The following is a 23,259-nucleotide window of genomic DNA, read 5'->3' as shown; positions in this document are numbered from 1 at the left end:
TATAGAAATAGAACCTTCCAATAGTATATTTCAATGTCTCCCAATTGGCTTTTGTGCTACCATTGTCATACATTTTATTTTTATATATGTTATAAATTCTTCACTACATTGTTACTGATTTTTCTTTAGTTATTATCTTTGAAAATTTAAATAAAAATCTATTTATGTATACTCACGTGGTTACCATTTTTAGTGCTCCAATCCTTTGATAGATCTGTATTTCCAAGTGGTTGAAAGATGTCCTTCAACATTTATTGTAGTGTAGGTATGCTGTTGAATAATTCTTTCAGCTTTTGTATTGTTCTTTGAATAATAATTATTCTAGATAAAGAATTCTAGATTGACCATTTCATATTTTTTCTTTCAGTACTTTATGTTGCTCTACTGTCTCCTGTCTTGCATTTTCTAAAATTTGATACATTTATATATCGCAATATGATTGCCAATATAGTGATATTTAGCACTTCTATTACATTACATAATTATAGTACAATATTGTCTATATTTATTACACTGTGCAATACATCACTATGGCTTACTTACTACTCATTGCAAGTTTGTACCCTTAAATGACATCAATTTTATCCCCCTAGCCACCATCCCCTAGTAACCACTATCTTACTGGTTTTCTTTTACGTTTTACCTTTTTAAATTCTAATTATGTGATATCACACATTATTTGTCTTTCTCTTTCTGACATCTCATTTAGCATAATGTTGTCTTGTACTGTTTTTGATAAAATATCTGTTGTCATCCTTATCTTTGTTACTCTGTAGGTAACATGTTTTCCTTCTTGCTTAAGATTTTCTCTTTTTCACTGCTTTTAAGAAATTTATGATGTGTCTTGTTTCCTTCATGTTCCTTATGCTAATGTTTATTGAAATTCTTGGATCTGTGGTGTTCTTTTCATCAAACTTAGAAAAATATTTAGGAATTCACATACATGTATATTATGTCACTTGAAGTTGTTCCACAGTTCACAGAAATCTTGATAATTTTTTTCCCCAAAGTCTTTTCTGTATCTTTCTTTCTGGATAGTGTCTCATACTATGACATCAGCATTATGAATCTTTTCTTCCATAATTGCTAATTTACTGTTTCTCTCATCTGGTGCATTTTTATTTTCATGTCAGACATTATAATTTTCGTTTCTGTAAAGCTGATTTGAAGGTTTTCATGTCTGTACTTAGTATGTTCAATCTTTCCTCTAGATTCTTGAATATATGGAACACAGTTGTAACAACTTTTATTGTCCTTGTCTACTAATGCTATCAGCTGTTATGCCTGGGACCATTTGGGATCATTTTTATGTCATTATATATTGTATTTTCCTGTTTCTTTGCAGACTTTGTAACTTTTTATTGGATACTAGACATTGTGACTTTTACCTTGTTGGGTGCTTGATGTTTTGGTATGCCTATAAATTCTTCATCTTTGTTCTGGGTCTCACTCAAGCCACTGGAAACAGTTGATCCTTTCAGGTCCTACTTTGAAGCTTTATTTGGCAGGTCCAGAAGGAGTGTTTAGTGTAATACTAGTTTTGAGTCCCTCCTGAGGCAAAACCCTTCTAAGTACTTTTGAGTACCCATGAATTAGAATGATTTTCACCCCAGCTGGTGAGGACATGAAATATTCCCAACTCTTTGTGAACTCTGAGTATTGTACCATTTGATGCTTTCAGGGGATTCTTTCCCTAGCCTTGGTTAGTTTCAACACATGCATACAGTGGTCATTAATCAGCTGGGGACTTAACGGGGTCCCTCTGAACACCTATGGAGCTCTATCTGCTCTTCATTGTCTTTGCCAGTATTCTCTCCTCTGAACTTTAGCTTCCCTTGCCTTCCAGGACATCTCTGCTCTCCTCAGGGAGACTTCTGGAATCTGCCTGGCTTCTTCCCTCTTTGCATTCTGACTTGAAAACTCCTCTCTTCAGTAAGTAAGCTTAGAACATGATAGGGCTCATCGTATTTGTTTCTTGTTACACAGGGATCACTATCATTCATTACCTGATAGACAATGTCCTGAAACTCATAATTCATTCTTTCGTATATCTTGTCTGATTTTTCAGTTGTTCTATCCAGGAGAACAAACCCAGTCCATTACTCCATCTTGGCTGAAGGCAGAAATTTTCACATTATCCCTTGAAGAATGATATAAGTGATACATGTCCGTGGTACGAGGTCTATGACTCAATTCAAATTAATTTTCAGATATGGTATTAGCCAGGAATCGTGGACAACTTTTCCCCCATAATGATATCAGCTGTTCTGTTTCCATTTGTTGGATTTTTCTTTCCCTATTGAAGAGCATTTGCATTGTTGAAATCAAGTGAATGTATATGAGTAGCTGTATTTCTGAACTCTCTATTTTGTTCCATTAACCTATCTTTGTGCAATACCATATTGACTTGACTATTATAGCTTTATAATAACTCTTGGAGCCACGCAGGATAAATTATTCAAATATTTGCTCATTTTCAAGATTGTTTTGTGAGTCTAGATCTTTGCATTTTCATGTAAATTGCAAAATTATTTTGTCAATTTCTACCAAATAGTTTGGATTTTGATTGCAATTGCATTTTACCTATAAATTTAATATTGACAAACATAGATTAATTTAAAAACAGTTAACATTTCATCAATGTTGAGTCTTCCAGTCCATGGAACACAGTGTATATCTCCATTTACTTGGGCCTTTTTCAATTTCTCAGTAATGTTTTATAGTTTCATTTTTAGATGTCTTGCATAATTTATGTTAAAATTGTTCCTAAATATCTATTTTTTATCATAGTATAAATGATTTTTTAAAAAGCTAATATTCCGTTTTAAAGGAATTCAATTGTTTGTTGCTGGTATACAGGTATACAATAGATTTTTGTATAATGACCTTCAACTTTCTTGACCATCAACTCATGACCTTGCTACACTTAACTATGAGTTTTAGTAACTTGTTTGTAGGTTTCTTTGGATTTTGTTTAAACACAGTCATGTCTGTAAATAATGACAGTTTTATGTCTCTTATTGCAATCATTATGTCTTTTATTCTCTTTATTGCCTTATTGCACTGGCTCAGACCTCCAGTACAATACTGAATAGAATGGTAAGAGCAAATATCCTTGCCTTCTTCCCAATCTTAAGAGAAAATTATTCAATTTTCACCATTAAATATGATGTTAGCTGTAGAATTTTCATAGATATCCTTCATCAGATGAAACAGCTTCCTTCTATTCCTAAGTATTGCTTGCCTGTTTTCAAAGAAAATGAATTCATTCATGTCACAGATTTGAGTCACTGCAAACTTTGACATTCCAAGCTTACATATATTTGCTTTTTAGACTTCTTCACTTCTTCTTCTTCACCAGCACTGAAACTTAGGTTTGGTTCTCACCTATGTTGAATATTAAGTCCACAAAGAGAAATGGATGCTCGATTTTTGGCGAGGCTCACACTGAGTGGTTGCTTATATATGCTTAACTGACAACCCGAACATTCAGATTTTACCAGCAAAATTAGAAATTACTGGACAGAATCAATTTTCAGGGTTCTGGACTCTAGAAAATAGTAGAAATCTGCTATGTCAAATCTAGAGTTTGGGGAATGGCCCCACGGCCAAGTGGTTAAGTTCGCTGACTCTGCTTCCATGGCCCAGGGTTTCGCTGGTTCAGATCCTGGGTGCTGAGGCGGCACCATCACTCATCAGGCCATGCTGAGGAGGCATCCCACGTGCCACATCGAGAAGGACCTACAACTAGAATATACAACTATATACTGGGGGGCTTTGAGGAGAATAATGAAAAAAAAAGATTGGCATCAGATGTCAGCTCAGGTTCCAATCTTTAAAAAAAACACAAACCAAATGGGCAAAAAACCTGAATAGACTTTTTAAAAAAAAAAAAAATCAAGAGTTTCAGAATCTGTCTTTTAAATTAAATGTCTCTTTTCTGATTTTTAATTTCGCCTTCTCACTCCTTCCATTTACAATGCTTTTGAGAGATTTTGAATTCAGTAATTCAGTTCTTTGTAAACAAATTTATTGTCAGCTTTTTTTTTTTCCTGTTGGTGTAGCACTTAAGTTTGATCACCATACAAATATTTTTCTGTCGCTATTATTGATGCAATACATACTGGAAAATGCACAAATGATAACTGTAAATCCTGATGGTTTTTTGAACACACCCAGAAAAGCCAGAGCCGGAGACGGAACATCTGTGGCGCTCCAGAAGGTTTCTTCGCGTCCCTTTCCGGCCATTCCCGACTGCACCAACGGTACGCTGGAGGTAGCTTCCACCAGCTCTTGAGAAGCGACGGTTAAATTTTCAGGAATCTGGCGAGGCAGTTCTCAAACACAACCATTATTAACAATCACATTACAAGTTAATATCTTAAAATATTCAAACATGTTACTTTGGTCAACCAAACTTTCTTTCTCAGAAAGTGTTTTGCATTAATAATCTTCAAGTTTTTAAAGACAAAATGAATTTCTCGAAGTCAAACTATCTCAAAAACTCTACCTTGGGAAGCTGCGTAGGAGCGCAGCGCGCGGGAACCGACGGCAAGAGAGCGCTTCTGCGGCAGCCAGCATCTTGCGCGACCCCGCGGCGCCACTCGGGGCTTGGCGCCGGCTGGGCTCCGCCGCACTCGCGCTGACAAGAGCCCGGCGCTCGGGCTTTGCTCGGGGAGCCCAAGTGCTCAAGGGTCGAAGGGGCCCGCGCTGTATTTCTTTAGGCCCAAAGCCCGAAAGAACCTGCGCTGCTGGCCCATCCTGGAAGAAACGAACAGGCAGCGCCGCGAGGGGGAAAGAGGGCGCAGGCCCCGCGGGCCTGTTCCCGACGACGCCCCCGCGGCCGCCGCTCTCCGCGTCGGGCGCGCCGCGAAGGCCAGGGCGGCTCCGGCGCCTCCGTGCGCAGCTCGCGCCCGCGGCGGCCAACCGTGACGTGGCGCCCGTGACGCGGCGTCAACGGCCCGACCCGGCGGCTGGCGCCCTGCGCTCGTCGGTGCCGCCTCCGGGCGCGCAGTCCCGGCCTCTCCTCGCAGCACAGATGTCAGTTAGTGAGATAGCGGGAGCGGGGGCCGGAGGGTTTGCGGGCTTCCGTCTCGAAGGAAGTCTGGGAGGCTCAGAATCGCCAGCGTTGTCACCTTAGAGCCAGCCTCGCGGGGCGCCCCCCGCCCCCGTCACTGCTGCCCACGGCCTCGGCAGGTACGCGGCGTCCCAGGAGCGCCGGGGCCCAGGGGTCCCTCGGCGGGCCAGCGTGCGCAGGAGAGTCTCGGGCGAAAGCACCCCGGCTTTTCTCTTAATGATCCCGCGGCCTGACTGCCTCAGTGGCAGTTGTGCTGCTTTTGGTGCAGAATCTGAGGCAAATCATCCCCCCCGCCCCCACCATTTTGTTTACTGTGTCGTCGAAGGGTTTGAAACGAATATCAAGTTAATCCTTGAAAGAAAACCAAAAAACGTTTGTCTTCGTGGTAGAAAGTGATAAACTTGGGCGAATTTATATAGCTCCACCTCCTAGGATTACTAGGGAGGTTAAATGAAGTAAATAGGTAAAATCGTTACATATTTTCTTGTAAATACAAGTGTTCACTCATGTTGCTTTTAGTTTTGTATTCGTGTGAACTTCATGGATCCCTTTGTTAGGCCGACTCTGGCATCAGGGGAGTGTTCCAATCTTTTCTTGCTGCTTTCTTGAAGCGGCCCACATCTCTGCCTCCCTGTCTGTCACCATGGACGAACCTTCTAAAGTGTGTCGGCCCGTTTGTGCATTAAAACCCATTTCGTCTTGTTTACTCCAGAACGTCATCCCAGCAGTCTCTGCACTATCGCTCACTCTGTGTTGCTTTCTACTGGATCACTTCCATCAGCATGTTTGTTAATTTTCTAGGGCTGCCTAAAACAGCGCCACAAACTTGGTGGCTTAAAACAACAACAGTTTGTTCTCTCGCGGTTATGGAGTCTAGGATTCTGAAATCAAGGTTTGGCCGGGCTGTGCTCCCCCCCGAAGGTTCTGGGGAAGATTTCCCTTGCCTCTTCCTCACTTCTGGTGGGTGCTGGCAATCCTGAACATTCTTTGGCTTGCAGCTGCATCACTCACTGGTCTCTCTTATCACGTGGGCTTCTTTCCTGTATGTCTACGTGTTTGTGTATTCACGTGACTTTCTTAAAATGACACCACTCATTGGATTTAGGGCCCCCTCCAATCCAGTATGACCTCATCTTACCCTGGTTACATCTGCAAAGACTGTATTTTCAAATACGGGCATATTCTTAGGTACCAGGGATTAGGACTTGAACACACGTTTTTGGGGGGCACAGTTCAACCCACAACAATGGGACTTTTGTAAGTGTGGAGAGCTTCAGACAACAGAGAACCAGTGCTATTCTATCTTAATTTTTCTAGTATACCAGACAACTCCCGTGGTCAGGCATATACTTTAAAATTCTTTGGGAGGAGGCATTGTCCTGAGTCCTAATCAGTCAGCTTTGGAGAAAGAGAGAAGTGGAAGAATGCAATCCTATGGCCTGCCCAGTCTATACTTCCTTATTCCAGCATGACTTTGGTGCTACCTTGATATTACCTTGCTGATACACTGGGCCTAGGCTATTACTCCTACGGAAATAATGATCTATATAAAGGGCATATATTAGTTTAAAAATGGTGGGAAAGTAAGAATAAAATTTTAAAGTTTTCTGAATATATTCTCAGTGCTGCCACTGTCTTATTCCCTTCCTTCAGCCCTCGTCCTAAATGCCCATACCTAAATCAGCCTTCAGTCACCTAGAGGTGTTTCTCACAGGTTTTTTTTTTTTTTTTAAATTTGCTATTATTTGTTGTTAGGAATGTTTCCTTCTTCATTTTGTAATTTCTCCAGAGTCGACTTTAGGATTCACCATCTTCAAGATAGTTGATAATCCTGCCATCATTTTGAATCTGAAATCTTAATATTTTATTCACAGGAAGGAATACAATTTTTTTCATCTATAATTTGGAAGCTAAGTAAATAACAAAATGAAGCCAGTAAAGCATCAGTTGGCAGTTAGTGATAAAGTGGTAAATGTTCCAGAATTAACTAATAAAAAAGGACGACCTAGTTCACCTTGGTCATCTAAATCAAAGCAAAAACGTAAGGCAAAATTAGTACGTGATAAACTTGAACCGATGGTCTTAAGATCTCCACCAACAGGAGAATCCATTTTAAGATATGCTTTGCCTATACCATCAAGTAAGACAGATGACTTCATGTCAGAAGAGGAATTGATCAGGAAAATTACCGAACATCTGAAGATGGTAAGACATTTGTTGGTCTATGTATTGGGGGTCCCCATGACCATCCCCGGGTTTAGTGATTTGCTAGGAGGACTCACTGGACTCAGCATAAAGTCATATTAATGGCTAAGATTTATTACAGTGAAAGGTACAAAACAAAATCTGCAAAAAGAAAAGACACATGGGGTGAAGTCTAGAGGAGACCAGGTTCAAGCTTCCAAGATTCGTCTCCCTTTGGAGTCACACAGGACATGGGTGTGACTCCAGTAACAAACTCCTCCAACAACAAATTGTGACAACACGTGAAATGTCTACCAGAGAAGTTCATCAGAGACTCAGTACCCAGGGTTTTTTTTGGGGGTGGTGGTTACCTAGGTACTCTCTGCTTGGCATGTACAAAAATTCCAGACTCCCTGAAGGAAAGCATGTGTTCAGCATAAATCACATTGTTTGCACAGATAGTTTAAGGGCACTGAGCCACTGTTATCAGTTATTGAATGGTGGGAACCCTCCTGAAATCCAAATTCTGAGGTGCCAGTCCAAGACCAACCTTGCAAGCAGATCTTTCTGAGGATAGGCCTTTCTCAGTCTCATGCCTGCTATGTTAACTCTGCTCTGCACTTTAGAAAGTTTAGCTCTTAGTGTTGGGGAAAAAAAACCACCTCCCTTTCTCTGAGTTTCTTTTTGCATGGTGATCCAGAATTGAATTGTAAATGTACCGAATACCAAGTGAGAAATAGCACAAGTATAAAAAGAATATAGTTTGTCAAACTTCCAAAATACGAACTTGCTTAAAGTTTGAGTGGTTAGCTCAGAGAATTTCCTTTAAAAATGTATTGCTTTCTGATCTCCATCTCTATTTTCCGCACTCTCTTCAAAGAAGAAAGTTGAGTCAGTCAGATTTTGAGGAATACTTTGGTGGTAAGTAGACTTGATGCTTCAAGTATTCATAGACAGACCCTCTCCCATAAACATAAAATTTAAGTTTATGGCGCTGGCAGAAATAATTTTTACTGCTAAAAAGGTCTTGACATGATTGACTAAATATCTTTTTACATTTAATATAATAATTTTAAATTATGAAAGTACTTAATTTGCTTTGATTTTCTCATAGGTTGTTTCTACTTTGGAAGAAGCCTATGGGTATAGTATTCAAAATGGAGAAACACCAATTGTGAAGCCTGAACAGGAAGGATCAACTTTATCTGTAAGTATTTGTAACCCAAATGTAGAGACGTTAACATTGAAAAGGGCTAAGATTTTCTTTCGGAGTCCATACATGTTCTCAGAATGAATTCCCCATTTATGAAAATGATCCTGTTAGGAAACTTGAAAGTAGTGTACTGATTTTTCCATCCCCTGCCAACATTTATCTTAAGTTTAATGAAGACATATCTATATCCTGAGCCTACTTTTAATGCTAATGCCTCTCCTGTTTAATTTTTAAGCATGTGGTTGTCTGTTGGCTTGAGGTATATATTTTTTATCACATTAAGAAAGTATTCTTCCATTTCTAGTTTGCTAAGAAAAACCCAAAACAATAAAGAGATTATAGAGTTTAAACAAATGTCCTTGCATATACTGAAATAGTGTAATTATTAAGGTGGTTATGTCGTTTTTCTCCTTCAATCTATTGATGAGAGGAATTATTTTACATATTTCGTAATATTCAACTGTAATTTAATACACTTTACTCGTGGAGTAGTATTCTTCTGTTTTCTAATTAGTTTTGTTAGTTAGGGATTGAGTTTGGCTCCATGTAATAAAACACCAATGTTGAGTCATTCAATTGATGAACATGGTATGTACCTCCATTTATTTAGGTCTTGTTTGAGCCCTTTCATCAAAATTTTGTAATTTTCATCATACAGATCCTATGCATGATTTGTTAGATTGATACATTGATATTTCATGATTTTTGGAATGATTATTAAGGGCATTATGTTTTAATTTCAGTTTCCACATGTTTGTTGCTAGCATATAGAAATACGATTGATTTTTTTCTATGTTGATCTTATATCTTGTAACTTTGCTCAATGTACTTTTTTATTCTAGGAGTTTGTCTGCAGATTCCTTGGAATTTCCTACATAGACAATTATGCCTTCTTCAAATAGGGACAGTTTTACTTCTTTCTTTCCAATTTGAATGCTTTTTATTTCCTTTCCTTGACTTATTGTGCTGGCTCTGGCTTCCAGTATTATATTTAATAATAGTGATGAGAGCAGACTTCCTAGACTCATTCTGACTGCTACTTCCAGACAAGGGTGAAAATTCACTTCCCTGCTCCGTTCCACCACCACCATTCTGATGGAGGAATTGGAGTGCTACCTGCTACCACTAGTAGTTGGTGGACATTCACTCTCCAGTCAGCCTTGCTGACACCACCCTGGTGAGGGACATAGAGGGCCAAATTTCACTGCCATATTGTTTTTCAGTTCTGTTGACACCTATGGGTGGTGGTGCAGTTTTTTTCTTGGTGTTTAGCTCAAGTAGGATAGGTATTGTCGAAAAGGTTTTGCTTTATGCTAGAGACTCCTTTTCACAGTCCTGTGGCTTTTCTTAGGGCTTTTTATTAGTCTGTACTTATTGACAGTTCAGGTTGCAGGCTTTCCTAGTGTTCCAGATATTTTATATATAGGTATGAAGAAAACCCAAGGAACTCTTGTATTCCTCAATTCTCGAGACCTCTACTTTCTCTTTCTACCTTTCAGAATTTTCTTGTGTTGGTTTGTGGTATTGTCTGCAGTATATTAGTTGTAGAGGGGAGGATTAGAGGAATTGGCCCAGTCCATCATGGCCAGAACAGGAAGTCCAAAACTACTTTTTACTTTGATACAATTTTATGTTCTGATGTCTACTTTGATATCAGCTTTCTTATGATTAGTCATTGTATATCTCCTCTCAAACTTTATTTTCAAACTATAACTGTGTATTTACTGTGTCTCTTTGAAATAGCATATAGGTGAGTCTTGCTTTTTTATCCAGTCTGACAATCTCTGTCTTTTAATTGCTGTTTGGTTCATTTACATTTAATTGATACAATTAAATGTCATGTCATATAATTAGTTTATTATAGTGAAATGTTAATGAAATAATGTGAATAAAGTCTACTATCCTGCTATTTGCTTTGTTTTGTCCTATATGTTTTTTGCTCTTTTTCTTTTCTGTCTTATTTTGTGTTAATTATGTATTTTTTAGTATTTTGTATTGTTTTTTGCTTTTTAGCTATGTATTTTTTGTACTTTCTGTAGGGATTGCGTATGTATCTTTAGCATCACAATATATCTTTAATTAATATTATACTGCTTCATTTCTAATGTGAGAACTTTATAGCAGTATAATAACATTTTCCTCACTTACGTTTTTGTGCTATTGTTGTGATATTATTGTTTACTCTTTTTTTTTCTGACTGCTTTAAAGATTTTCTCCTTATCTTTGGGTTTCGGCAGTTTGATAAGATAGGCCTAGGTGAGATATTTTCTGTGTTTATTCTGGTTGGAGTTCATCAAACTGAGTCTGAGTTGATTTTTTCATCAAATTTGGAAATTTTCATTCATTATTTCTTCAAATATTTTACTGCCTCCCACCCTCCTTTTTTTGAGACTCCAATTACATGTACATCAGACTGATACAGTATGAGAAGTCACTCACACTCTGTTCATCTGTTTCAGTGTTTTCTTCTTCTCTGCTTCAGTTTGGACAACATACATTACCCTATCTTCAATTCACCAATCCTTCCTGTAGTGTCTGATCTGATGTTAAGCTCAATCCTATGACATTTTTAGTTTTAAATATTGTAATTTTTACGTTTAGGATTATCTTTTGGTTCCTTTTTAGGGGTTTTAATATCTCTCCTGCTGTTATCCCTCTCCTCACCTACTTTATCTTTTCCTGTAAATTCTTTTATCTTATTGATAACAGAGTTTTAAAAATTTCTTGTCTGCTAATTCCAATATCTGGGTGAAGAGTGTGATTGCTTCTTCTAACTAGTTTTTCCTTTGATTATGGATTGTGTTTTTCTGGTTCTTCATATGTTTTGTGATTTTTTTTATTGGATCTCAAGCATTGTATTTAGAAGAACATTGGAAACTATTGTACAGTGTTTTGTTTCCTAGAGAATGGTTGCTGTTTCCTTTATGGCATTTAGGGTGAAGGGCTAATCATTCTCATTCCTCTAAGAGTTGAGTTGGGTGGGAACTGATCCATATGTTTAATTAGGTTGAGGTTTTATCTGATTTGTCTAATCTGCAATGTCTCCTATTGCTGCTTCCCCTGAGGGGCTGATTTCTTTGATCTTGCCAATATTTTAGTTGGCAGGAGTTTGAACTTCAATTTAAACAGTTTTGGTTCACATTTTGGTTCAATCCTGGCAGAGCTTTGAAATACAATTACCATGAGAATGTGCAGGATAAGATTTCTCTGCTTTTTAGCTCCTCCTTTTTTTTTATAGTTCTGTAATTGCCACCACAATCAAACTGTAAAGCATTTTTATTATCCCAGAAAGCTCCCTTGTACCCCTTTACAGTCAATTCTCTCCTGCCTTGGCTCTAGACAACCACTGATTTATCACTATAGTTTTGCCTTTTCTAGAATTTCGTATAAATAAAATCATACAGTATGTAGCCTTATTTAACTTCCATAGTTTGTTTCAACCATCCTAATCTCTGACGACTGCCTTTTAGCTTTCTCACTTAGTCTGTCTAATATTATGCCTCCAAAAGTCCTTTGATTCCATTGGGAACTATAATCTATTGGCCCTACGGCCTTTTACTGTCCCAAATCTCCTTGTGTTCTTACCTCCCTAAGCTTAAATTCCATGGTCTATTGTTATTATTATTCTTTCCTTGCATATGTACTTAACTCTCTTGCCCTGTCCTGCTTTATTGATTGCTTATTTATTGATATTTATTTTGTTAATCTGCAAGTCTGGTCAAATTGATCTCTGTCTTCTCTATCTATCTGGCACCTGAATGTGGGTGGAAGAAAATCCCCAAGTATGCAAATGGTCTCACTTTATATTTGTGATTAGTAACTCTAGTTCGTTCCTATTTTCATTATCATGAATGACTGTTTCAGTTTTTCTTCCCTCTCCTATATGATTATAGGCCTTTACCATGACAAAGAGGTATATGAGCCTATGAGTATGTTTAAAATGTAATGTTGAACAAACATATTCCTCATGGAGAACATTCTTTGAGTGTATATAAGCATCTGAGATTTGTTCATCATGGATCAATTCTCTGATTTACAAGTCACTGCTCTACTAGAAGAGATTCAGTCATTGTGACATTTTAACCTGTAACTATTTTTTTCGTCAAAGTTTTCTCTTGCCCATTAAGTGAGGATGCAAGACTACAGCTCTTGGCAAATATACTTACAATAAGTCCTAATTAGCATTCATTTTCTAACACAAAGAAATATTTATAAGGTATACACACAGTGGCCACCTTTTTTTGCCACCTGTCAATTTCAAGAGGCTAAGTCTGGGATGCTTGATTTTCTGCAACTGTATAGGGGAGAATGACTGGAGAGACATAGCTGGGTATATGTCATTAATGGGCCACTCCCCAGAATGTACTTTCTTTCTGGGAGAATTTGGTAGGATAGCATTTAGAGTGTGCTTTCTTGTCTTATGTGTTTGAAGGGACATAAGTTACATACATGAAAATATTTTCAAAAGTAGTTGAATATACTGAAATATAAATGGATATACATATGGGTTCTGAAATAAAAGTAACTTTCTGTTTTGTTATTCTTTTCAAAAGGTTGGGGATGATCTGAGTTCATTCTTGATATGTTGTTCACAATTTGCAGCTCAGTTAGAAGAAGCAGTTAAGGAAGAACGTAATGTATGTATTCTGTGTAAACTGCAAGGTGTAAATATTACTCAATATTTTAATAATTTTAATTGTTATCAATCAATAATAAACGAACAATATTAATTACATTAATGATAATTAATAATTAAATTAATTATTAATACTTTTAGTAATAAAATATTTAAAGTTATATTGATTGTTTAAACTTCAATGTGGTAATCCATTCAGAAACATTAGTCTAGATACAGCACCTTAAGGAGGTGGAAAGGCATTAGAAAGCATTATTTTTCTTTATTCTTAACATAGGCATTTAGATCTGTGAATTTTTCTTTAAGTACAGCATTGACTGGGTCATTAGTATTTTCTTATGTAGTATTTATACTTTATTGTGTTTTTTAATGCAAGTTTATATTACAAAAGTAATATGTCATAATTAATGAAAATTTAAAAAATAAAGTCTGGGCTGGCCCAGTGGCATAGTGGTTAAGTTCACGTGCTGCACTTTGGTGGCCTGGGATTCTCAGGTTCGGATCCCGGGCACAGGCCTAGCACCACTTGTCAAGCCATGCTGTGGTGGCGTCCCACAATATAAAGCAGAGGAAAATTGGCACAGATGTTAGCTCAGTGACAGTCTTCCTCATGCAAAAAGAGGAAGATTGGCAACAGATGGTAGCTCAGGGCCAATCTTCCTCTCACACACACACACACACACACACGATAAAAAATAAAGACGCGCAAAAAGAAGAAAATAAAAATCACCAAAATCCTATTTCCCTGAGATAACCAACCATTATTAACATTTTTATTTACCTTCCTGTTTTCCCATGGTTATATACATTATTTTTTAAAAATGAAATAATATTGCACTTGCTATTTGATAATGCACTTTCTTATTTTTTGAGTTGTGAAAAATAATGTTTATTGTGTATCTGATTATAAAAGTATTATTGTGAAACATTTGAAAAAGTGAGAAAAGCACATACGAAAACAAATTATCTGTAATCTCACTCTAATATATAAGCACCATTAACATTTTGGAATATATTTTCTCGTGTTTTGCTGTGAAAAAATAAATACACATTTGTGTGTATATGTGTGTGTGTACATATACACACATTTATATGTACATTGATATATACATTTTTTCCAGATTTTTTACTTTAGTAAAATACACAATGCCATAAAGCTTACTATGTTAACCATTTTCTTTTTTGAGGAAGATTAGCCCTGAGTTAACATCTGCCACCAATCCTCCTCTTTTTGCTGAGGAAGACTGGCCCTGAGCTAATATCTGTGGCCATCTTCCCCTGCTTTACGTGTGGGACGCCTGCCACAGCATGGGTTGACAAGCAGCAGGCATGTCTGCACCCGGGATCCGAACCAGTCAACCCTGGGCTGCTGAAGCACAACGTGCGAACTTAACTGCTATGGCACCGGGCTGGCCCTGCTAATCTTTTCTTTTCTTTTTTTTTTTTTTTTTAAAGATTGGCACCTGAGCTACAACTGTTGTCAATCTTCTTCTTTTTTTTTTTATTCTTCTCCCCAAAGCTCCTCAGTACATAGTTGTAGACTCTAGCTGTGAGTGCTTCTGGTTGTGCTATGTGGGACACTGCCTCAGTGTGGCCTGATGCGTGGTGCCGTGTCCATGCCCAGGATCCGAATTGGTGAAACCCTGGGTCATCGAAGCAAGGCATGTGAACTTAACCACTCGGCCATGGGGCTGGCCCCCTGTTAACCATTTTTTAAGTGTACAGTTCGGTAGTATTCAGTACATTCATATTGTTGTGCAACCATCACCTCCATCCATCCCAGAACTCTTTTCCTCTTGCAAAACTGAAACTCTGTATGCATTAAACAATAACTCCCTATGACCCCCTCCCCCAGCCCCTGGTAACCACCATTCTATTCACTGTTACTATGAGTTTGCCTTTTGTCTTTTTTTTTTTGTAAGATCCATATGTAAGTGAGGTCATGCAATATTTGTCTTTCTGTGTCTGGCTTATTTCACTTAGTGTAATGTCTCCCAGATTCATCCGTGGTGTCACAAATGGCAGGATGTCTTTCTTTTTTATGGCTGAATAATATTCCAGTGTGTGTGTGCGTGCGTGTGTGTACACTACAACTTCTTTATCTAGTCATCCATCGGTTGTTTCCATATCTTGGCTATTATGAATGCTGCAATGAACATTGGAGTGCAGATATCTCTTTGAGATAATGATTTTGTTTCCTTTGGGTACATACTCAGAAGTGGGATTGCTGTATCACATGGTACTTATATTTTTAAATTTTTGAGAAACCTTCATACTGTTTTCCGTAGTTGCTGTACCAACTTAACCTTCTCACCAATGGTAGAAGGGGTCCCTTTTCTCCACATTCTTGCCAACATTTGTTTTCTCCTGTCTTTTTGATAATAGCTATTCTAATAAGTGTGAGATAATATTTCATCTTGGTTTTGATTTGCATTTCCCTAATGATGAGTGCTGTTGAGCACCTTTTCATGTACCTCTTGACCATTTGTATGTCTTCTTTGGAAAAATATCTATGCAAGTGCTTTGCCCATTTTTTAATCAGGTTATCTGTTTTTTTGCTGTTGAGTTGTATTAGTTCCTTACATATTTTGGCTATTAGCCTGTTATCAGATATGTGCTTTGCAAACATTTTCTCCCTTTCCATTTTGTTGATTGTTTCCTTTGCTGTGCAGTAACTTTTTAGTTTGACGTAGCCCCACTTGTTTGTTTTTGCTTTTGTTAAGCCTAGGCTTTTGGTGTCATGTCCAAGAAATCATTGCCAAATCCAATGTCCTGAAGCTTTTCCCTTGTTTTCTTCTAGCAGTTTAATAGGTTTAGATCTTAGATTTAGGTCATGGATCCGTTCTGACTTAATATTTGTATATGGTGTAAGGAAAGAGTAGAACTTTATTCTTTTGCACGTGCATATCCAGTTTTCCCAGCATTAGTTGTTGAAGAGATTGTTCTTTCCCCCTTCTATTGTCTTGGTACCCTTGTCAAAAATTATTTTGACTTATATGCAAGAGTTTATTTCTGGGTTATTAGTTCTGTTCTATTGGCCTATGTATCGATCTTTTAAATTATATGTTTATTTTATTTATTTATTTATCTAATTGTTTTTGAGGAAGATTAGCCCTGAGCTAACATCTGCTGCCAGTCCTCCTCTTTTTGCTGAGGAAGACTGGCCCTGAGCTAACATCCATGCCCATCTTCCTCTACTTTATATGTGGGACGCCTGCCACAGCATGGCTTGCTAAGCAGTGCCATGTCTGCACCTGGGATCCAAACTGGTGAACCCCAGGCCACCAAAGCAGAACATGCGCACTTAACCACTGCACCACTGGGCTGGTCCCTATATTTTTATTTTTAAAAATTGGGATATAATTGACATATAACATTGTATTAGTTTTAGGCGTACATATATATCTGTCTTTATGCCAGCATGGCACTGTGTTAATTACTGTTGCTTTGTAGTATATTTTGAAGTCAGGAAATTTGAGGCCTCCAACTTTTTCTTTTTCAAGATTGTTTTGGCTATTCGAGGTCCCTTGAGGTTCCATATGAATTTTAGTATGTTTTTTATGTTTCTGAAAAAAATGCCATTGGAATTTTGGTACGAATTTCATTGAATCTGTATATTAGTTTGACTAGGATGGACATTTTTACAATAATAAATCTTCCAATCCATGAGCATGGGATGTCTTTCCATTTATCTCTATCTTCTTTGATTTCCTTCAGCAATGTTTTATATTGTACAAATATACGATTTTCTGTTTACAAATCTTTCATCTCCTTGGTTAAGTTTATTCTGAAATATTTTTATCTTTTTTGATGCTATAGTAAATGCGATTGTTTTCCTAATTTTCTTTTTGGATTGGTCCTTGTTAACATGTAGGAATACAACTGACTTTAAATGTTAATTTTGTATCCTGCAACTTTGCTGAATTCATTTGTTCTAACATTTTTTGTGTGTTTGTATGTGTGTGGAATCTTTAGAGTTTTCTACATACATTGTGACATTTGCAAACAAAGAGAATTTTACTTCTTGTTTTCCAATTTGTATGCCTTTTATTATTTTTTTCTTTTCTAATTGCTCTATCTAGAAATTCTAGTACTACGTTGAATAGTGATGGTGAAAGTGGGCAGCCTTGCCTTGTTCTTGATCTTAGAGGAAAAGCTATCAGTCTTTCCCCATTGAGTATGGTGTTTGTGTGACCTGTTCACGTATGGATTTTTATGTTGAGTTAGTTTCCTTATATTCTTAGTTTTTTTAAAAAAATTAATTTATTTTAATTGCAGTAACATTGGATTATAACGTTATATAGCTTTTGGATATACATCATAATATATTCCGAATTCTGTGTAGATTACATCATGTTCGCCACCCAAGAACTAATTATAGTCCATCCTCTCACATGTGAGCCTAATTGACTTATATTCTTAGTTTATTGACTGTTCTTATTAATTTTGTCAAGATTGTTGAATTTTTTGTTAAAAGCTTTTTCTGCATCTATTGGGATGATCATGTAGTTTTATCATTCATTTTGTTTTTGTGGTGTATTATATTGTTACATATTATTACATATATTGAGTCATCCTGTGTTCCAGGTATAATTCCTACTTGGTTTTGCTGTATAATCTTTTTAATATGTTTTTGAATTCTGTTTGCTAGTATTTGCAATCCAAATAAAGAGAGCTTTTTTCCTTCTTTTCCATGTCTCATGGAATCCTTATTGTTTATTTATTGATTTATTTTTTACTTACATTATTATTTATTTTTATTGAGGTCACATTGGTTTATAACATTATATAAATTTCAGGTGTACAACGTTATATTTTGACTTTTGTATAGACTGCATCATGTTCACCACCAAAAGTCTGGTTGCCACCTGTCACCATACACCTTTTGGCCTCCATATGCCGTCTTCCCCTCTGGTCACCACCAATCTGTTTTCGGTATCTATGTATTTGTTTGTTTTTGTTGTTTTGTCTTCCACATATGAGTGAAGTCATATGGTAATTGTCTTTCTCTGTCTGACTTATTTTGCTTAGCATAATACCCTCAAGGTCCATCCATATTGTTGCAAATGGCAAGATTTTGTGTTCTTTTAGGTCTGAGTAGTATTCCGCTATCTATCTTCTTTATCCATTCATCAGTTGATGGGCACTTGGGTTGCTTCCAAGTCTTGGCTACTGTGAATAATGCTGCAGTGAACATAAGGGTGCTTATATTTTTTTGAATCAGTGTTTTCCTGTTCTTTGGTTAAATACCCATAAGTGAAATAGTTGGATCATATGGTATTTCTGTTTTTAACTTTTGGAGGAATCTCCACAGTGTTTTCCATAGTGGCTGCACCAGTTTGCGCTCCCACCAGCAGTGTATGAGAGTTCCCTTTTCTCCACATCCTCTCCAACTCTTGTTATTTCTTGTCTTTTTAATAATAACCGTTCTTTCGGGCATGAGGTGATATCTCCTTGTGGTTTTGATTTGCATTTCCCTAATAATTAGTGATGTTGAACATCTTTTCATGTGCCTGTTGACCATATATATATCTTCTTTGGAAAAATGTCTGTTTATATCCTTTACCCTGTTTTTGATTGGGTTGTTTCTTTGTTGTTGAGTTGTATGAGGTCTTTATATATTTTGGATATTAACCCCTTATTGGATATATGATTTGCAAATATTGTCTCCTGATTGGTAGGTTGTTTTTACATTTTCCTGATGGTTAAATTGCTGTGTGGAGCTTTTTAGTTTGATGTAGTCCCAGTTATTTTTTCTTCTGTTTCCTTTGCCTGAGAAGACATGGTATTCAAAAAGATACTACTAAGACCAATGTTAAACAGCATACTGCCTATGTTTTTTTTAGGAGTTTTGTGGTGTCAGGTCTTACATTCAAGTCTTCAATCCCATTTTGAGTTAATTTTTGTGTATTGTCCAAGGTAGTAGTCTACTTTCATTCTTTTGCATGTGGTTCTCCAGTTTTTCCACCATTTATTGAAGACACTTTCCTTTCTCCATTGTGTGTTCCCTGGTTCTTTTGTCAAAAATTAGCTGTCCATAAATGTGTCGGTTTATTTCTAGGATCAGTTCTCTTCCATTGATCTGTGTGTCTTGTCTCTTTTTGTGCCACTACCATGCTGTTTCCATTACTATAGCTTTGTAGTATATTTTGAATTCAGGGAGTGTGATACCTTCAGCTTTGTTCTTTTTTACAGGATTGCTTTGGCTATTCTGGTTCTTCTGTTGTTTCATAGAAATTGTAGTCTTCTATGTTCTATTTCTGTGAAAAATGCCATTGTGATTCTGATTGGGATTACATTGAATATGTAGATTGCTATAGGTAATGTGGACATTTTAATTATGGTTAATTCTTCCAATCCATGAGTATGGAATATCTTTCCATTTCTTTATGTCTTCTTCAATTTCTTCCAATAATGTCTTATAGTTTACAGTGTACTGGTCTTTCACCTCCTTGGTTAAATTTATTCCTAGGTATTTTATTCTTTTTGTTGTGATTGTGAATGGGATTGTATTCTTGCTTTCTCTTTCTGCTGGTTTGTTGTTCATGTGTAGAAATGAGACTGATTTTTGTGTGTTGGTTTTTGTAGCCTATAACTTTACTGTAGTTGTTGATTATTTCTAATAGTTTTTTTGGTGGAGTCTTTAGGGTTTTCTATGTATAGAATCCTGTCATCCACAAATAGTGACAGTTTTACTTCTCCTTTCCAGTTTTTATCCATTTTAGTTCTTTTTCCTGCCTGTTTGCACTGACTAGCACTTCCAATACTATGTTGAATAAGAGTAGTGACAGGGGATCATTGTCTTGTTCCTGTTCTTAGAGAAATAGGTTTCAGTTTTTTACCATTGAGTATGATGTTGGCAGTGGGGTTGTTGTATATGGCTTTTGTTATGTTGAGGTACTTTCCTTTCTATTCCCATTTTATTGAAAGTTTTTTTTTTTTTTATCATAAATGGGTGTTGAATCTTGTCAAATGCTTTCTCTGCATCTATTGAGATGATCATGTGATTTTTTTGTTAGTGTGGTGTGTCACATTGACTTTTGGATGTTGAACCATCCCTGCGTCCCTGGAATAAATTCCAATTGATCATGGTGTGTGATCCTTTTAATGGATTGCTGTATTCAATTTGTTAATATTTTGTTGAGGATTTTTGCATCTATGTTCATCAGTGATATCGGCCTGTAATTTTGCTTTTTTGTGTTCCCCTTATCTGGTTTTGTATCAGGGTAATGTTGGCCTTGTAAAATGAGTTAGGAAACATCCCCTTATCCTCAATTTTTTGGAATATTTTGAGAAGGATAGGTATTAAATCTTCTTTGAATGTTTGTTAGAATTTACCGTAGAAGCCTTCTTGTCCTGTTCTTTTTGGACTTTTGTTTCTGGGAAATTTTTGATTACTGTTTTGATCTCTTGTGATTGGTCTAGTCAGATTCTCTATTTATTCTTGTTTCAGTTTTGGGAGATTGTATGATTCTAAGAGTTTATCCATTTCTTCTAGGTTATCCAATTTGTTGGCACATAGTTTTTTGTAGGATTCTCTTATAATTGTTTATATTTGTCTTATAATTATCTGTATTATAGTTGTACAATTGTATACAGCAATTGGTGTATACAATTGTTTGTAATACACCAAATGTATTGCAATTGGTGTCCATTGTAATTTCTTCTCTTTTATTTCTGATTTTATTTATTAGAGCCTTCTCTCTTTTTCTTTTAGTGAGTCTACCTAAGGGTTTGTCAGTTTTGTTTATCTTTTCAAAGAACCAGCTTTTGGTTTCGTTGATCTTTTCTGTCTTTTTAGTCTTTATTTCATTTATTTCTGCTCTGATTTTTATTTTCTTCCTTCTACTAATTTTGGGCTTCATCTGTTCTTCTTTTTCTACTTCCTTTAGATGTAATGTTAGATTGTTTATTTGAGATTTTTCTTGTTTTTTGAACAAGAAAGGTAGGCCTGCATTGCTATAAACTTCCCTCTTAGTGCCACTTTTGCTGTATTCCATAGATTTTAGTATGTCATATTTTCAATTTCACTTGTCTCTGGGTATTTTTTAACTTCTCTTTTGATTTAGTCATTGACTTAGTAATTGTTATAGCACTTTGTTTAATCTCCACATATTTATGACTTTTCCAACTTTCTTCTTGTAGTTGATTTCTAGTTTCATACCGTTGTGGTTGGAAAAGATACCTGATATTATTTCAATCTTAAATTTATTGAGACTTGTTTTGTGGCCTAATATGTTTCTATCCTGGAGAACGTTCCATGTGCATTCAAAAAGAATGTGTATTTTTCAGTCTTTGGATGGGATGTTCTGTATATATCTGCTGAATCCATCTGCTCTAATGTGTCATTTAAGGCCGATGTTTTCTTATTGATCTTCTGTGTGGATGATCTATCCATTGATGTAAGTGGAGTGTTAAAGTCTCCTCCTATTATTGTGTTACTGTCAATTTCTTTTATGTCTGTTAATATTTGCTTTATGTATTTAGGTGCTCTTATATTGTGCACATAGATATTTACAAGCATTATATTTTCTTGTTGGATTGTTCCCTTTGTCATTATGTAGTGCTCTTCTTTCTCTCTTATCTCAGTTTTTGTTTTAAAGTCTATTTTACTGATATAAGTAAAGTCTATTTTACTGATATAAGTATTGCTACTCCAGCTTTCTTTTGATTTCCATTTGCTTGGAATATCTTTTTCCATCCGTTCACTTTCAGTTTGTGTCTTTAGGTCTGAAGTGTATCTCTTGTGTGCAGCATATGTATGGGCCTTAGCCACCCTGTGTCTTTTGATTGGAACATTTAGTCCCTTTACATTAAAATTAACTATTGACCAGTATGTACTTGTTGCCATTTTGTTACTTTTTTCCTGGATGTTTTTATAGTTCTTCTCTGTTCCTTTCTTCTTCTCTTGCTCTCTTCCCTTGTGATTTGATGGCTTTCTTTAGTGTTATGTTTGGGTTCCTTTATCTTTAGTTTTTGTGTGTTTATTATAGGTATTTGGTTTGTGGTTACTGTGAGGTTCATATATAATAGCCTATGTAAATAGCAATCTGTACTAAGTTGATGGTCTCTTAAGTTTGAGCTCTTACTAAAAGCCTTTCGCTTTTACTCCACAACCCAATATTTTATGTTTTTGACATCATATTTTGCCTGTTTTATTTTTGTGTATCCCTTAACCTCTTGTTATAGACATAGATGATTTGAGTACTTTTGTCTTTTGACCTTCATAGTAGCTTTATAGGTGGTTGATCTATTACTTTTACTGTACATTTACCTTTACCCAATGATATTGTTTCTTTGATAATTTTCTTATTCCTGTTTCCGGCCTTTTCTTTTTCACTTAAATAAGTCTCTTTAACATTTCTTCTAAGGCCAGTTTGGTGGTGATGAACTCCTTTAGTTTTTGCTTGTCTGGAAAACTCTTTCTCTCTCCTTCCATTCTGAATGATAACCTTGCTCGATAGAGTATTTTTGGTTGTAGGTTTTTTCCTTTCAACATTTTAAATATATGGTGCCACTCCCTTCTAGCCTGTAAGATTTCTGCTGAGAAATCAGCTGGTAGCCTTATGGGATTTTCCTTTGCATGCAACTTGTTGCTTTTCTCTTGCAGCTTTTAGGACTCTCTCTTCATCTTTAATTTTTGACATTTATAATTATAATGTGTCTTGGTGTGGGCCTCTTTGGGTTCATCTTGTTTGGTATTCTCTGTGCTTCCTGTACTTGGATGTCTGTTTCCTTTCCCAGGTTAGGGAATTTTTCAGCTATTCTTTCTTCAAATAAGTTCTCTGCTCCTTTGTTTTCTTTTGTCTTACTAGGACACCTATAATGTGAATGTTAGCATGCTTGATGTTGTCCCAGAAGTGCCTTAGACCTGTTCTCATTCTTTTAAATTCTTTTTTCTTTTTTTTTTGTCCTACTTGGGTGATTTCCTCTACTCTTTTGTCCAGATCACTGATTCATTCTTTTGTGTCATCTATTCTGCTTTTGATTCACTCTAGTGTATTTTTCATTTCCTTTGTTGTGTTCTTCAGCTCTGATTGGTTCTTTCTTATGTTTCCTAATTCTTTGTTGAAGTTCTAACTGTGTTCATCTATTCTTCTCCTCAGTTCAGTGAGCATCCTAATGATCATTAGTTTGTACTCTTTATCA

At 36.4% G+C, this 23,259-nt stretch overlaps 1 protein-coding gene across 22 annotated transcripts in view; it reads left to right on the top strand.

Moving 5' to 3' along the window:
* The first annotated feature begins 4,900 nt into the window (after nt 1-4,900).
* CCDC7 (coiled-coil domain containing 7) overlaps nt 4,901-23,259 on the top strand; it is a 463,736-nt gene continuing 445,377 nt past the window's right edge. For 20 of the 22 annotated variants that reach the window (XM_070601703.1, XM_070601701.1, XM_070601699.1 and 17 more), the window contains exons 1-4: nt 4,901-5,196; nt 6,952-7,282; nt 8,376-8,468; nt 13,028-13,111. In XM_070601703.1, coding sequence (XP_070457804.1) covers nt 7,004-7,282; nt 8,376-8,468; nt 13,028-13,111 — 456 coding nt within the window. In that variant the 5' untranslated portion in view covers nt 4,901-5,196; nt 6,952-7,003. The remainder of the gene's footprint in view (nt 5,197-6,951; nt 7,283-8,375; nt 8,469-13,027; nt 13,112-23,259) is intronic. The other 2 variants (XM_070601705.1, XM_070601708.1) reach the window with 2 other exon arrangements.

The sequence above is a fragment of the Equus przewalskii genome, chromosome 30, assembly GCF_037783145.1.
Source record: "Equus przewalskii isolate Varuska chromosome 30, EquPr2, whole genome shotgun sequence".
NCBI classification, from domain to species: domain Eukaryota; kingdom Metazoa; phylum Chordata; class Mammalia; order Perissodactyla; family Equidae; genus Equus; species Equus przewalskii.
Note: the sequence above shows the minus strand (reverse complement) of the source record. Positions and strands in the feature narration are given on the sequence as shown.